Source organism: Apteryx rowi, unplaced genomic scaffold (assembly GCF_003343035.1).
Source record: "Apteryx rowi isolate R43461 unplaced genomic scaffold, aptRow1 scaffold_372, whole genome shotgun sequence".
Taxonomy (NCBI): Eukaryota; Metazoa; Chordata; class Aves; order Apterygiformes; family Apterygidae; genus Apteryx; species Apteryx rowi.
The window spans coordinates 398,424-415,397 of NW_020450219.1; the positions used below are offsets into that span (position 1 = coordinate 398,424).

Consider the following 16,974-nt stretch of genomic DNA (forward strand, 5'->3'; position numbering starts at 1 on the left):
ATATTCGTGCTGCTGCAGCCCAGTGCTGCAGCACCTTCCCCTCAGAAAACTTCCCCCACCCCTGACGCCAAGGGCAGTGGCTGCTCGAAGGGCGGTGGTTTAGAGTTAGACCGGCGGCGGCAGTGCCTGCCCGAAGGGCGGTGGTTGAGGGTCAGAGCGGCAGCGGCAGTGCTACCCCCTCCCGGGCAGGTGCCGCCATTTCGCGGCCGCGGGGCCGCCTCAGCCGGGCGGGGCCGGGCCCTTCCCCCCCCCCCCGCGGTCCCGCCCTGCTCCTCCTCCTCTGCCTCACCACAGCGGAGGCCGGGGCGCGGCGCTCGCTTTAGCGAGGGGCCTGGCGGTCCGTAGCGCCTCGTCGTAAACACCGCAGCCGCCGCCCCCGGCCGTTGTCCCGCACCACGGGCGCTCAGGGACGCGAGGAGGCTCTGTCTGCGGGCCCGGCGCGGAGCTGCCGCCCGGTGCCGTCCTGCGGGAGGGGGCTGCCGCGCCGCACCGCGCCTCGCGTGCGCTGGGCGCCTCCTGGGCGGCGGCAGGTGTGAGGAGCGAGCCTGCACCTGTGGGCAGCGGCGTGTGAGGGGCAGGGTGCCAGAATACTTGCAGAGAAGCGGAATAATTTAAGTTGTATGGCTTTATCTTCCCTACTTTTTTCCGTGTGCTTTAATCAAGTAAGATATGTTACAGATATCACGCAGGTGTCTTCAGATTTTTAAGTAAAATGATTAGCGTGTTTATTTTTTAACCTCTGAGTAAATAAAGGGTGTTATCTTTTGGGAAACTGCTAGGCCCTCAGATACACCCTGTTAAAATAATTCGTCTGTTTAAATGCATGTGTATAGGTATATATCTAAATTAATTTGAATTGTTGATGACTAAGTTCCTACATTTTAAAGGGAATACATAGGTTGGAAATCTGGTAGTTACTGAGTTCTTTTTACATGAACACGAATAATATTTTCCACCCATACAGAATCCTGTTTTATCCTGCTTATGCTGTTTTGCAGGAGAGCTGTCTCTAACAGCTTGAAACTTACTACTGTTTATCATTATTTTGCTTATGAATTTTGTTTAGAATTATGAAACCATCTGCAGAAGTGTGGGTAAGTAAAAAATGATGGTATGCTGCAGGGTTATAATCTCGATTTTCAAAGGGCTTTGAACATTCTAGATATAAGATTGTGGAGATACGCTACATTAAATTGGACTTTCTGAAGGTCTTATTTGCAGTAAAGTCATGATGATCATGATCAAAAATTGTATTTATGGTAAGACTGAACAATTGTAGGTACCAATATACTGTAATTGTCATCCATGCTAATTATTTTGGACTTCTTTCCTCATGCAGATAATATAAAAATGGCCAACATTTTTTCAAAAAATGAATCAARGTCATGACAAGGTTTAGAAGGTCATCCTGTGAAAGAGAACATTTAAAGAGAAGTGCTGGACCTTGGTTTACAAAGAATGGAAGAATACAAAGTGTTGAAAGTACTAGGAGAGGGATCCTTCGGGAGAGCTCTCCTAGTTCATCATGAAAGCAGTAATCAAAAGTATGCAATGAAGGAAATAAGRCTTCCAATAGTAAGTGTTACATTTGCATCACCTCCCCCTCTGCTTAAAAAAATATACATTTTCAAAATGCTGAATACCTTTGCTGAGAGTTATATGTGTTAGACATCTGCAGGATATGGCTATTTTATAACTATGTCTGAGTTGATGTCATTGATAACAAATAAAGTAATAAAATCTGATCTGTTTCACAAAGTTTGTGGATACGTTTTAGGAACCGTAGCATATAGGAAGTGGTACCAAATGAGATCCTTGTTCCTCCACGTTATTGACTGGATTCCCATTGGCTTCACTAGAACAAAGATTTTGTTTGCAATACCTAATGAGGAAATACCTGATTTTCAGCAATAATAATATGAAACTATTCAGGTTATCTGTTCTGTATTTAGCTAACGAAAAAAGCACAAAATGTGAGGCTTGTGCTCTATCCAGGCTGAAGCTAAGTTAACACCTAGGCCCTTGGCTTTATATTCAGTTTATGCAATGTAGATTGCTGGGTGTTCCAAAGTCACTGTGTGCTGCTTTGGTACATAGGTACACATTGTTAAAATAGAAGAACTTTAACTGAAGCAGCAAAATGCCCTCTCAATTAAAAAAATAAAGTAAGAAGTCTTAAACTAGTAATAAACCATAAATGAAAAATGACGGAGTTTTCAAGCTTCTAATTAAATGACTTCTTAGAATGACTAAAGAAAGTAAGTTGAAGTCCAGTTCTTAAAAATGTTTCTCTTTTGGAAATGAGGTGTGTAATGTGTATATATGAAGACGTTAGTGCAACATTTATATAAATGTGCTTACGTTTTCAGTCTTCATCCGATGTAGAGAACTCCAGGAAGGAAGCTATTCTGTTGGCTAAAATGAAACATCCAAATATTGTTGCCTATAAAGAATCATTTGAAGGTAAGCATAACCACTTAAAATACCTTTATTTGCTTTACAAAGTTTAGAGTTTAACTTGCATACTACTGAGGGATCAGGATTAAATATTTTTGTTTATAATATATATAGCATGTAGTTGGAGTTCTATAATAACAGTAGTATATTTATTGTGTTAATGAAATGACTAAGTATTCTTAAATTACCTAAAATTTAGCTGATGGACATCTTTATATAGTGATGGAATATTGTGATGATGGAGATCTAATGCAAAAGATTAAGCACCAAAGAGGAAAGCTGTTCTCTGAAGATACGGTAAGAAAAGACATAGTTTTGAACCAAGGACCTAGGAGCCCTTTTTCATGTAAACTGAAGCACTCTACATCACATAAAACAAATTATAGATATACAAAAGCCTTAAATATTTTAAATGAAAACAATTATCTAGTGACAGATAGAATATAAGCATTATTTCTTTGATAATTTCCTGCAGAACAAGAACAAGGTAAGAATTGGAATGAGAAAGGAATAAGCAAGAAGTTGCTCTCTGCATCTGAGAARTATGCAGACAGTATGAAAAACATGGTCAGGTTTGCATGCATAAGTGCTTGCAATTAAGTGAAGAATTTGACTCCAAACTCTGTCAGATTTTAAAGCACAGTAAGAGGTACTGCAAATGAATAGTAAATAAAGCACTCTGAGATAAGTGAAAGCAGCCAGGAGACTAAATGCTTGCATATTATGTAGCAATTAAAGTTCAAAGCATCCAGCATGCATTAACTTCTTTTATCGCAGAAGCTATAAAATTACTTACAAAAAGGTCCAAAGTTACACTGCAGTGATTGAAAACTACTTCCTGCTACATCTAGAAACATCATTTTAGTTAATCTAGTAATCTAATCTAGAATTTAGACTAGCCAAGCATCTCTAAGAGCTTTATTTTGAACATTTAAAGAGAATACTTTTCCTTCTAGAAACTAGAAACTCAGTGCTAATTTTTAAAATTTGTTAATTAACTATGAAGTCATAATTGGCATGCTTATAAAATGACCATCAGATAAAGTGTCCTCTACTGACTCTCTAGCTTCATTATTATTATTTTTTTTTATTATTAGCTTGTTTAGATACAAGTAGCAAACATTCTTCCTGCCATGTTAAAATATACTTTATCTTAACAAATTAAATCTTTCATGCTGACTGGAGGCTGTTATGCTGGAGTTACAAATAACTCCCAGATACTGTGAACACAATTGTTTTTTGCGCCCTTTATGGGTTTCTTTTATTCCATCAGTGAAATATTCATTACATACAATATTGAGCTGTTTTAACCTGTATTTACTCATTTCAGATCCTTCACTGGTTTGTACAGATGTGCCTGGGTGTGAAGCACATTCATGATAAACGTGTGTTGCACAGAGATATCAAGTCCAAGGTGACTGGAGCGTGTTTCATTGCCATTTATAAACCCTCTTCTGCCTGCAGTAGTTCAGCTCCCTTTTCATAATGACCTGTTACTTCTGCATGCTATGTTTTTCATTTGAGTTTAAGAATATTAGGCAACTGAAAAGGTTGAGTGTATGGGATGACCTAACATTTTGGGCTGAAACATCTAAGTATAGATGAACTTTTCATATCTACTCCTTTATGTGATTTCCACACTGCTGATGGCACCAGTTGGTTGTGACAGGCTGCAGGTAATTTAAAACAATAAAAGAAGCATAAAGAAAGCAGTAGTTATGGGGTATGCAGTTTGTAAATGTCTTGCCTCTCATTTTCTCTTTGTTATTATCTCCTGGTAGAAAGATAGAAGTTCAGAAGAAAGTGCGGCCACAGTGGTTTGAGTACAGCACTGAGATTAAGGCATTTCTAAGCTCTGATTCTTCCTGTGCTACTTATGGTGGGGCTTTAGGCTAGTCATTTAACCTTTCTATTTCCCTCTAAACAAAATGTAATTCTTAACTTCTTTTGTAGAAGTACTGTAAGAAGCAAGTGAAAAAATATAAAGATAAAATATCAGAAGTGATTGTCATTTTGTTTTCCATATATACAAACTGCAGAAACAATTCCTAGAAAAATTTTTAAGTTTATGAATCTTTATCCTTTTCTTGAACTGCAGAATGTCTTYCTCACTCAAAATGGAAAAATAAAATTGGGAGATTTTGGGTCTGCACGTCTTCTTGCACAGTATGTGATATCTCCACTGATCTCAGTGGTGTAAAATCTGTTTTTACCATTGATAAATAGTACAGATGTCTTAAGACATTGCTTTTCATGTGGCTTTTCTTCTCTGTCGTTTTGGTAGTCCAGTGTTGTATGCTTGCACGTATGTGGGAACTCCTTATTACGTGCCTCCAGAAATATGGGAAAGCATGCCATACAACAACAAAAGGTACTCGTGCTTTCAGTGGTCACAGATGATGCCTGACTGATGTATGTCTTTACTGTCGTCTAAATCTGGCTTTGTGGCTGATCCGTGTTTGGTTTGGAGAAGGTATTGAGTTAAAGAATATTTGGAAATGGGTAATGTCAGGTTTTTACATGGAAAGGCCTGAATTCCTCTTTGCTTGAGTAACTGAAAATGCAGTATCTGTAGTCTTACAAATTCAAAAATTGACATCCAGACTGCTCTCTGTGAACTTGTGGGAGTAAATATACATAACGTATAGATGTGGGTGCACATGTATGTATGTGTTTGTGTCTTTTAGCTGGTCTTATTTTTTAAGCTATTCCTGCATGTCCTCATCATATAGGTATAATGGCTACAGAATTGATAACTCTCTTAAGCTTACAGAGACTAGTTATTTTGGCCTGCATACATGAACTTGTAATAGCATCCTGATAGTATGGTGTTTACAGTTTTCTTCCAGATTTCAACATACTAAGCCATTTTATATTTCCTCTCACAGACCTGTTCCTTAACCCTAGTTGTACCTGAATCTGATTTATAAAGCGACTCATTTTCCACAGGAGGGAACAGAGCCATCTAGCTAGTTAAGCCTTTTCTCTTGCAAGAAGGATGTTGGTTGCTTCTTGTGCAGAGGGCAGTACCCACTTTCTGCAGAAGCAGGAGATGCTTTTTATCAGTAGGAGAATTCTCATTGGCAGGGGCCAGAATTCCAGCTCTCAAAATGAGGATTGTGTGGCTGCCATCTGATGAAAAGGGCTGTGGAGTACAAAGAGTTTGCAGAGTGGAAGGATAAATATCATTGCAGCAAATTTCTGTGAATTCTAGGAATAAAATGCAAGCTACTATTGTATGACAGTCATTCTTATTTACATCAGGGCTAGATAAAGTAAAAAGATCCTTTTCACTGGAGAAACGAAACACATAATTGTATTGTCTTTTATGATTACTGATATTTATTTTAGCTTATTTAATTCAATTAGCTTAACACATGGATAGTGAATTTCACTTTTGCTAGGCAGCATATTAAATTGTAATCTTTGGCTCAAAATTTCTCATCTTTCTCTATACTTACAGTGATATATGGTCTCTGGGATGCATTTTATATGAGCTGTGCACTCTTAGACATCCAGTAAGTATGGCTTATTGCTATCAGAAAAGTATTGGACTTCCTTAAAAATTAATTAGCAGTTGGCTATAATTCAATGGATTCACAGCCAATTATATATTTGGCAGATGTGTTTGCTGCTGCTGTTGTTGAAAGCGGGAAGTATTGCTCCATCTTTTTCACCCCACCTGCATTACATGCTTTCTGTTTTTTAGCAGTTCTTGGACTTACCAGACCGTTTTGTGAATCACTCAATTTTCTAAATTGTTAGAAAACAATTTTTTTTTCTTGATTGATTGATTTTCTTCAATATCAGTGAGGTGAACTGGAGTTTATTAGAGTCTAGTAGGTGCCAGACTGGTTCAAACTCTCTGCAGGGACCTTGCAAAGAGCCTTGTTGTTTTATGGGATCAAGATGACTGCAAAAGACAGAGAAAAGGACACAGGTAATCTTTGCTAGTGAGCCTATGTTGTATGCAAGTATAGCTAAACATAGTAAGCTATGAGCAAGTTTGGTACCTCACATCAGTGTTTGATAAACCTGCTCGCTTATTCATCCAAATCGATGAAGTCGCTCTCCAAGCACTGGGCTCTTTGATGGGGCAGAGGGGGTCTTGATGAATGGTTCTCTTTCTCTCTCTCCGGGGCCATTGTCTTTTATTGTGTTGATGCTTTGTTTCCTGTGTGGTAACTTTCCTTAGCTTCTGTATGCAGACACATGGCTAACACTYGATAGGCCTTATCAGGTTATGTTTATTTGACAAGACAACGTGATCATTCTAATTTCAGGTCATCTTGTCTTAGTTTCTTAGCAGCAGCAGTTTCATTTCAGCAAGCTAATAATATACCTTGAAATCCTATGTATCAGCAAAAGATTCTATATAGCTGCAGCTGCTAGCAAAACAAGAGTTTAGAAGTTTATAATGTACACAAGTGATGAGGAAGCCTGTCCATCAGCCCATGCTAAGGCTGATGGTTAGCCTGTGCTAGCCTGAGTAAGACTGTGGCAAGACTTTGGAAGTGTTACAGCTATTTAAGCCATGCTCATAGCTGGGATATCAAGGAGCAGGGTCTCCTTCTTCCCTTTTTAGCAGCAGCAAAATGTTACGTACCCGAGTTTTATTCTCCTTCTATGTGATGGTCCCATTTGTTCTTGCCTTATCTATCAGAAGTGATGCAAAAGGGTACCGCACCCCGCTGATGCTTGGTACTCTGCAGCCGAGCCGGCRGGATGTACAATAAGAATGCTCTTTCTCTATGGAAATGGAAGTTCAGCCATTTTAGCTCAGGTTGTTGCCACCCATGGTTTTAGCCATCCCAGCTCATTTTGCAGTCACCAGATCACCTGTGCCTGAAAACTAATTCCTAACTGAAGACTCGTAACAATTAGCTGGGAAAACTAACAACTTAAACCATTACACCTAGATTTGCAAGAGAGTATTTGTGCACTTAAAGGCTACTTCTGATTTTTTTTGTAATCAAAGGCTGCATCTTTACTGACTTACAGTTTTGCTCCTGTAGTTTGATTCTAATCTCAAGTATTTGAAGAAGAGGACACTAAGATGATCCAAGTTTTCTCAGTGCTATATACCTACCAAAATAAAATGTGAACAGTCATAATTTTTAAGAATAACTCCTGCCTGCTTTTCAGTTGTACAAATTATCATTGCAAGGTGCCTGTTATGATCAGCTTTTTATTTTAGTTAAAATGTGTATGCAAACTGTGATGTTTTCATTCACAGCAAATTTCATTTTTTTAATTGTTAACATAAACAAGCAACCATGTGCCTGCAGCACATAAACAAGCACCCATCAAACCCTGCAGAACCTAAACAGAAATGTTTCTGRTTTGTTCACTGAGGGGTATTTTTCCCTGCATTTGAATTAGACCCCTGAAATTGTCAAATTGGAAGCCAAATCAGTATGGTTATAGAGAGCCTACATAGATACATACTATTCATTTTTATATAATAAATGTTAAAGTTGCTCTTAAATTAATGTCAGCTTCTTTTTATCTTACACTTGAACTTTGTGTTCTAATGTTCATTTATTTTTAATGCAGTTTCAAGCCAAAAGCTGGAAACATCTCATCCTTAAGATATGCAAAGGATCCTACAATCCACTACCATCTCACTATTCCTATGAGCTTCATTACTTAATAAAGCAGATGTTTAAGAGAAATCCCAAGAACCGTCCATCAGCTACTACTATTCTTGAAAGGGGTTGTTTAACCAAACTTATCAAAAATTGTATGCCTTCTGAGGTACAGTAAATTCTTTGTCTTTAAATTTAAACTATAGTATGTACATTTTAGATACTAACTCCGTTTCCTTTGTAGTCAGGTTGTCAGTGTAAAACAATATAAAATGTAGTGCTGTGTAGGTTCTACTCGAAAAGCCATAAATACATTTGCAGACTTTGCAGGAAAGTGAGTTTTAAAAAGAAAAGTTGAGCATTGACATGATACTGTTAAGATTAGATAGATACTGTTAGCTGTAACAGTATTTTATGTATTAAGTCTATTTTTAACAAATAGCATACACAATAATTTGGGAAAGATTAAAACAGTGCGTACTAGCATCTCTTTGTACACATTCCAGATGACATCTGAATTTGAACAGGCATTAAAGGAAACCAAGAAACATGAAGGCAGCGCAGCAAGACCGAAAGGTAATTCAACAAACCTTTTTTTTGGTATACTAGTAAGGAATGACAAAATGACTAGGAATTGTAAGATCTTAAATACAGCTATATAACATCAATTTTATGTGTTCAAATAGACTTTTAATTAATTCACAATCTAATGTCATTGAACTTGTATGGAAAATGCTTGAAGTGTGTGAATTGTATTCCAATAGGAGGCTTTATATTAGAAGGCTTTTGAACTGGGCATAACTGAGTGCTGTATGTTATCAGCTTCACCCTATCAGAAATATGGGGCAGAGCTGAACGACAGTACATACATTGAAAGTCTAATTTTTAGATTTGTGTTAGAAATAAACTATACAATTCTAAAAAGAGGAAAACTTTTAGCTGTTGCATCTAGTTTAAACATGGCAGTGATTTCTTTCTCAGAATATGATGAAGCAAATTATTTTCACTATTATTTTTTAAAGAGAGTGTTGGATTCTTTCCTGTGCACAAATTTAACTACATCCAAATCTGTACATATTTGTAGCATAAGCAGGTCCTATTTTACTGTAGAAGGGCTCAGAGGAACTGAATAGCAGAGGGACCCCCTTGTTGAGAATGAGATAAGTGGACAGAAGTGTGAAGAAGCTTCACATAATTTTCTTTCATTGCCTGGTTCAGCGGCATTGCTGTCATGCCTCTGGAATACCACTTTACCACATGTTTGCCAAAAGTGTTAATTTAACTCTTGACTCTGTCCCTTAATGTGTAGGTAACATTACAGCTGGTGGAAGCTCAAACAGTGAGGAAAAAAATAGGGTAAGTATTCAAATATAAATACAATATTTATATTTTTAGCAAATTAGAAAGTTCTGTATTATAGAAAATTCATTCTGAAAACTACTTGTATTTGTTAAGCCATAGATCAGCCTACTAGGTCAGGTATCATCTGTGTTCAGGTTTCAGCATTTTCCTGTGCATTTTCAATTTCACACCATTGCAACATTTTGATGTGTTATGGGCCGATGTTTTCCACATTTAGTTCATTTCCAAGGTGGATTTCATTATAGCCCTGGCAAAAAAAAAAGCTCTCCTGTTTTTCTAAGCTTTGGGATACTGCCTAAAATTATGCATTTTCTTTGCTTTAGGGACATATTTTGAACAGGCTGCTGTAGAACCAGTCCAGTCTGTATATAATTCTCACTAGGGTTTAGTGCCCATGTGAGGTTTCAGGTGAGGAGAATTAAGTCACAAGTGACCAAGAAATCACTTCTGTGTAAATTATAGCACAGGCTGTCTCAGCCATATTGACTATATTTTTCAAAACATGTTGCCAGTAGGGCTCATTTTTTCTCTTTTAATAGACCTGTCAATCCAAGAAGCTTACTATTTGGGTGCATCTTGTTTTCTCTGGGAATGTGACTCATTTATATTGCTACTGTTTTTAAATACAAAGAATAAACCCACAAATTGCATCAAGTAACTACATTTGTGCTTAACTGCAAAAACTGAGATTGTCTGTCAAAAATGGACATGCAGTGTGAAATATAGCGTAATAATAGATGCAGTGCAATTGCAATCACCTTCCTGGTGTCAGCAGTTTAGTTTTTAGATCATCAGGCCAGCCATTTTGTAGCAAAACTAAAATAAGTAATGCCATGTGAATATTACTGCTTTGTTTTTTGGACAACAAAGTTAATGAGTAATATGGTCTTGATTCTTTYAAAGCAAAGTAAAGAACAAAGTAGCAAAAGTAGACCCTTTCAACGGGAAAATATTACCAAGGATTTGAGTGAAAACACACAAGAGCAAAGGAAATCTGGTGAGGAGGGTAAGTTTTGCATAGTTTTAAGGCTTATGAATTTACCTTCATGTAGCAATATTGATCCAGCCACATTTTAACATAAACAGGTAGAGCGTACTGTTACTGTCACGTGAAGGGAGGACAAGGGGTAATCAACTTTGCCTGCYAGAGCCCTCCTAAAAGGGCTTTCACTGAGTCAGATTCGCAAAGTTGATCAAAATAGACAATTTATTAAAGCGACAGATAACAGGTTCAGGATTGCCAGTGATAAATGCACTTACTGCAACAAATTCTACTTTTTCTGAGCTCAAACTGATAATTAAGCACTTTCAACAATGGTATTTTTCCCGGGGTAACATCTGACGTTGTCGGAGGCGCAAACCTTACCAAAAAGGCGTCCCTGTTTTGGGGAGGAGAAAGGTCCAGGCCCGTCRACCCCCCCGTTCGTAGGTTGGTGTTCTCGTCCTCAAAATGGAGGATCATTTATGCACTGAATTTATACTCTTGGCGAGGTGGGGCCGAGTCAAACACTGTGGGATGTTTGGTCCTTGTCGAACTCAGCAGAGGGTGTCAATGGCTGCTGGCCTTTTTTTCTTTTGCCCCTATCAACAACACCAGGCTGCAAGACTCCCGCCTCGCCCCAGGTATTGTTTTGGGTAGAGCAATGTCAAGTGGTGAGACCTCCGCCTCGCCCTGGGCGCTGCCTCACCCCTCACCAGCATGGGCATCAGGCCGCAAATCACCCTTTGTATCCACTGTTTACCCCATGGCAGGGAGGATCACAGATAATCACAGACCATTATCCCACACGTACAAGTCTGCATCAATAGAAGAACATTCCACTGTGTGTCTGGAATTACAGATTTACTGCTCATCCGAGATTAAAAAAAAATTCTAGGAAGTATTAAAAATGATTGTTTGAAAATATTTGGTATAGAGTTAATGCATGGGGTCATTTTACACCCTTTTACCAAATTCAGACTTGAACTGATAGAATTAAATATCACTGTTAGTGAAGTATGTTAGTTAAGTACGTTAGTGAAGTATGTTAGTGAAGTATGGCTAGTACTACTTTGCAAGGACAGAGAAACAAGTGAGATGCTGGTTTTCATCCTTCTTTTTTGTTGCCATTAAGCAGAAACTTCTGAAGTCCCCCCAGGAATCACTGATTTGTCACATCCTCACAGGAGGCAGTGGGAGAAAAAGATATCCAATACCGTAGAGAATGTCCTGGAAAATGCATCCTTGCTTTCTTCCAGTTTTACATCTGAAGAGATTAAAAGTAAGATCCAGTTAAATGTCTTTTCACACATTTTTAATTTAAGTAATATGAGTGCTTCTTTGCAGATTTTAAAAGCCAGAATTTTACACAGAATATTTAAAATAAAGATGTAAAAATTATTTTAGAATTTTCTATTGGTAAACACTCAAAAAGTCCACAGTGCTGAAGAGAAAAGATGCAGGACCTCCAAAAATTGTTAAAGTCTCAAATGTGTGACAGGAGGATTGCAAAGAGTGATAAAAGCTGCCTAGTTAGCAGTAGCAGCCCTAAAATTATCATCATCACTAAGAAATTATGCTGCCAACCCCCCCTTAACATGCTATTCATTGGGGTAACACTGAGGTTATTGAACAAGGTTCATTTGATGCAGAATGGAGCTGCCTGTCTTTCAAGTACAGCAGGCTATTGGGAGCATGTAACATTTGTACCTCTACTTCTGCTATTAGTTAACACACAGATAATGCCAGAAATAAGAACTATTAATGACATAGCTCAGATGTGAGATGGACTCTTCCTTCTTTTACGACAACTGCTTTTACCAAGAGGACTTAACATGGGGTTTCTTTTGAAAAATGTGTTGATTTTCAAATGCCCCACACCATATGCAATTGTTATAATTATTTCTTGTGATTATGGGTATGTATTCTAGGTAAATGTGAATAGATGTTATTGAAATAAGCAATCAAGATAAGAATAATCAAAATGTTTCCAAGCTGTGGTGGGAATGTTACATGATAATAATATGAAGGGCAGTGGGAGAGGACAGAAAAAAATGCATGTGTTTAGTTGTTCTCCTACTAATAGGCATAGAAACAGCCATAGGCTCCATTTTGTGAGATGGGAAGAGGCACTGGTTAAGCATGCAAAGGCTCTGAGTCCTCACACTAGGTCCTGGTTTCTGTTGGCTCCCTGATAAGAGAAGGCTCTACTTCTGCCTTCTGTATTCCTCTTTCCTTATAATGCTGATATTGTCAACCTCAGTATGTTGAGAGAGGGCAGCAGTGCTACAGAAACATCTAGACTCTTTCTTCCTGCATTTTTCTCTTAAATGTCATCTTTGTAATCCATGCAGTTAATGCCATTTTATCTAAATAGTATTTATTAATGACTTTATACCTAGGTGGCTGTGTTACAAACTACAGTGAAAATAAGCCACGTAAGCAGTGGAACAAGGAAACTCCTCAGACCCTAATGAACATTCTCAGTAATGCAGATGTCAGCTTAGCATTTAAAACATACACGATTTATAAACCAGGTAAATCCCCAGTTTTCAGGCAAACTTCTCTGCAAACAAGTTCATTCATACAGAATTTTTTTTACATAGCCCCTATGTATAGAGAGATCGTGCATTTTCTTTCATGTCACAACAGACTGATTTTATTTTAATGTTTACCAAATGAAATATGAACTTACTAAAAAACAAATTGAGAGTTTATGAGTAATTGTACATCTTCACTACATCTCTTTATGAAGGATTTTCACTTACAGCTCAATACCTAAATGAGGCTCTGCCATAAATCCAGAGGCTGCAGAGCCATGCAGTCTCCACCCTGCAAAGTGGCACGGTGCACGTGGGAGGGAGATGCAATAAATGGGCTGCAGCTCCATTAGATGTATCTGGCAAATCCACTTTGACTAAGTCAGTAGTGCCCTTTCTTCAAGGCAGGATGGTGCAAAAGTTTGGCAAAAGATAATTTCTTCTGTCAGAACTGCTTTATTCAGTTCAAGCTGTAGACTATAAATATGCATAGCCACAGTCACACATAGTAGTCTGCACTTTAGTTGCTTTATTAGTTTATCTCCTCACTTAAGCAACAACTTGTACTAGAATCTGCAAAAAACTGTAGACAAGTTAGAAAGACTATATTGTATTTATATTTTTAATCTATTTTTGTTATCTTTTCATTTTTAATACTTTCAAAGCTTCTGAAAATATATTAAAAGGGCCACTTTCTGATGGAACTGAAGCATCTGATGAAGTAGATGGTGAATGTGAAGCTATTGTCACAGATTTGGAGAGACTTGAGCCTAGAACTAATGAAGATGACACGTATGTCCAAATGGCATCCTTGTATTTTTGTTTTCTTTGATTCCTTTAAAGTGATTTTCTCAAAAAAATTCCCCTGAAAAAAGCAGTATTTTTCTCAGCTTCTAAATCCATCCTTCTTTTACCTAATGATATTAAAATTTAGCAGCACTCACCTTCTTTAGTGTATTTATGGTTATTAATGATGTCAAGATTAAACAGATAAATAAGCAGATTATTTTTGCTGGAGACTTTGCAAAAATGAAGTCATGAGATTAGATCCACAGGAGAGTGCAAGCCGCCTTTTTGCTTGAAACATCCTTGTACTCTGATTTTGAAATCAGACACCCAGCAGTGCAACCATTCACTAGTGGTGTGCTTGCTGTATTTGTGTATTACGCTTCGTACTTTTTTATGCTTAGTGCAATAAAATTGCTTTTGTACCAACTTAGGGATATAGTTGTACAAACTTTTTAACTTCTATCTTGCGTTTGTTTCATGTTAGTGATTCATTTTTCATGTTTTTAAACAAGGAAAGTGCACCGCAACACATTCTGAACATAAGTATTTTATTTTATAGATGTGTGCATGTTTTGGAGGGTTATTGAAATCTCAGTATATGTCATTCTTTTTTATTTTTATGATTCTTAGAGATGAAAGTCTTAGGCATGTATTACTGCAGTTCAACTGCAAGCCATTATTATTAACACCTACATGGTATCTTAAGATATACATTTGTCTTTGCTTTTGATAAAACTTAGTTTGGGTAAAATCAAAAGAGAACCCCTATTGGTTCAACCCAGTCAGAATGGTGCAGGGAATAAATCTCCTATGTTGATATTCTAACATAATTTCTCCTGTTTACAGGATAATTTTGGAAAAAATAAAGATTGATAAAGTTGTATGATTTTGCTTTGCAAAATAACATTTTGAGATCTATTTTTAGGGACTTCGATGAGGAAGATGACCCAGATTGGGTGTCRGAACTGAAAATGATACTTGAAACACAGTAACTGAAAGCTTGAATTTCTCTACAATAACTGAAGAAGTTATACTTGCTGATATTTATAATTCAAATCAGGATTTGCTGTAGTTACTAATAAAAGGATCTCAATCAATTAATTCTGAGTGTGCATGTTTTGTGTATCACATACCAGAGGAGGGAAAATGCATAACAAAATTTCGAGCTAGAATGCTTGCAAATAAGCAAATCTAGATTACAAATGCATTTGGAGTTGGTAACAGCTTGTAGAAATGCTCAGCTGAAAGCATTTGTGCTCACAGCACTGTTTAAATTGGTCCCATTGCTGAATTTCAAGAAGTGGTGTAACACTGTGAGAATGTGTAAAGTTTTTCTTCGTGACTACACACTGAAATACTATATACTAGGAATAACTGAGCTTGTCTGAAGGGCATAAAATTGAAAATATTTCTCTATGCTAAATATTTGAGACTTAGTGCATGCAGTTATTAATCCTCTGAAAATACCTGAGGCTGTGCTTTTGCCTGAATTACTTCCATGGCAACATCCTTCCAGATGCCATTACATGTGTAGAAGAAAGCTAATTTATTCATAAATATGGACTAATTTTCTCATTCTGATAGGGTGAAAGACTTCTTTAAATGATGGGAGATTTTTGATGCTGCAGAAAGCATTATGCACAGTGTCAGATTTGCGATTTGTGCTGGCTGTTCGGTACTAAATAGTAAATTTTATGAGAGCAGCGCAAAAGGGAAGTGCAGAAGTGCTCTCCACAGTATTCTTGGGAAGCTCTTTTGACTGTATTCATGTCTCACTGTGAACATATAAAATAATACTGGAGAATAACAAGCATGGAAATCTTGAGGAAGCCTGTAGACTGAGTATAGAGCTATTTCATACTCCATCTCGTGTTGCACAGTAGCGGTATCTGAGGCTCTGGCAGAGATGCAGGAATTAGCGATACTCCCGGTTTGCTCTTTGACCACCCTACTGCTGTTCCTCTCCTCTCAAAATGTTTATAATGGCACGAAGGGGCAATTTGCACAAGGAAGACAACGTGTGCTCCTGGGCACTGCTCCGAGCACACGGTCCCTTAGCAGCCCTAGGCTGTTCCCAGGGTGTTTCCTGCCCCTTCCCGCCCCAGCCCGGCGCAGGGCAGAGCCCCCCGCAGCCATTTCGCGTCGACCCTTGGCCCCCGGGCCAGCCTCGGCCGTGACACCTCCACCTCGGGGAGGAGCCGGGGCAGGCCGGGGCCGCTCCTCGCGCTCCTCCTCCCGGCCGTGGCGGCTCCGGACGCGGCTGGGCGCACGCAGGTACCGCTTCCCCCGGGCCGAGCCGGGTTGGGCCGCAGGGCAGGGGAGGCCGCCACGACGGCCGCCCGCCTCGCGCGCCCCGTCGCCATGGCGACGGCGCCACAGCCAGGGCGGGAAGGGCGGGTCGGCGCCGGGCCGAGAGAAACCCCCGCCGCCATGTTGGTTCCCTCCCGGAGCTCAGCCCAAACCCTGCCAAACCGCACGTCGTGCCTCCCCCTCTTCAGCCCTCCCCCCCCAGCAGGAGGTTGTAAACGGTCAACCGTGGCTTTCTGTAGGTCCTACAGGGAGTGCTGGCCACCCCGACTCCTTCACCTGGGCGTTGGGTGGTGCAATGGCCAGGGTTTGCAGCTGAACCCCACCACTGCCCCTCCCGACGCCCGGCCCCGCGGCACCTCACACCCCAGGGCCCTGCTTCTGTGTGACAAACCCATCGCTATTAGCCATGGCCRACCCTTCCAGCCAGCTCTCTCCATAGCCAGTGGCGCTCTGGGGTGCAGCTCGTCACACCTGCGGCAGAGGCCTGCATGAGGGTTCTGTGAAGCGTGTCGCAAAAGTGACCATTTCTCACCAATGACTATGACAGGGAGCTGATTCTGATACAAATACCAACATTAGAAATATCTGCACGTCAGCCTACCAGTGAGTTGTGCTGAAAAACCTCTAGTCATGGAGACAGCACAGGCTTCCTAGGGAGTCTGCTCCAGAGCTTGCCTGTCCTTAGTGCTACAAAAATTGCAGTATCTTCTCAAATCTCCCTTGCAAAAACTTAGGCCAACTAAGAAAAAAACAGTTTTACAGTGTGTGTTTTTATTTTGCTGGGTATCGCAGAATCAAGGAGTGGTTGAGGTTGGAAGGGACCTCTGGAGATCATCTAGTCCAACCCCCCTGCTCAAGCAGAGTCACCTAGAGCACGTTGCCCAGGATTGTGTCCAGGCGGGTTTTGAATATCTCCAAGGAAGGAGACTCCACGGCCTCTCTGAGCAAC

General features: G+C 39.4%; 1 protein-coding gene across 2 annotated transcripts; it reads left to right on the forward strand.

Moving 5' to 3' along the window:
- The first annotated feature begins 377 nt into the window (after positions 1-377).
- On the forward strand, positions 378-14,770 carry NEK3 (NIMA related kinase 3). 2 transcript variants are annotated; one of them, XM_026073680.1, is made up of 16 exons: positions 378-662; positions 1,340-1,575; positions 2,370-2,463; positions 2,657-2,754; positions 3,788-3,871; positions 4,556-4,623; positions 4,742-4,828; positions 5,921-5,975; positions 8,014-8,214; positions 8,552-8,621; positions 9,355-9,401; positions 10,311-10,413; positions 11,522-11,668; positions 12,789-12,923; positions 13,592-13,718; positions 14,641-14,770. In XM_026073680.1, the coding sequence occupies exons 2-16, from the start codon at positions 1,459-1,461 to the stop codon at positions 14,705-14,707; spliced, it is 1,500 nt and encodes a 499-aa protein (XP_025929465.1). In that variant the 5' UTR covers positions 378-662; positions 1,340-1,458; the 3' UTR covers positions 14,708-14,770. The 2 variants fall into 2 exon arrangements, with proteins under 2 accessions (XP_025929465.1, XP_025929466.1); XM_026073681.1 differs by having other exon boundaries at positions 11,525-11,668.
- Positions 14,771-16,974: the final 2,204 nt, after the last annotated feature.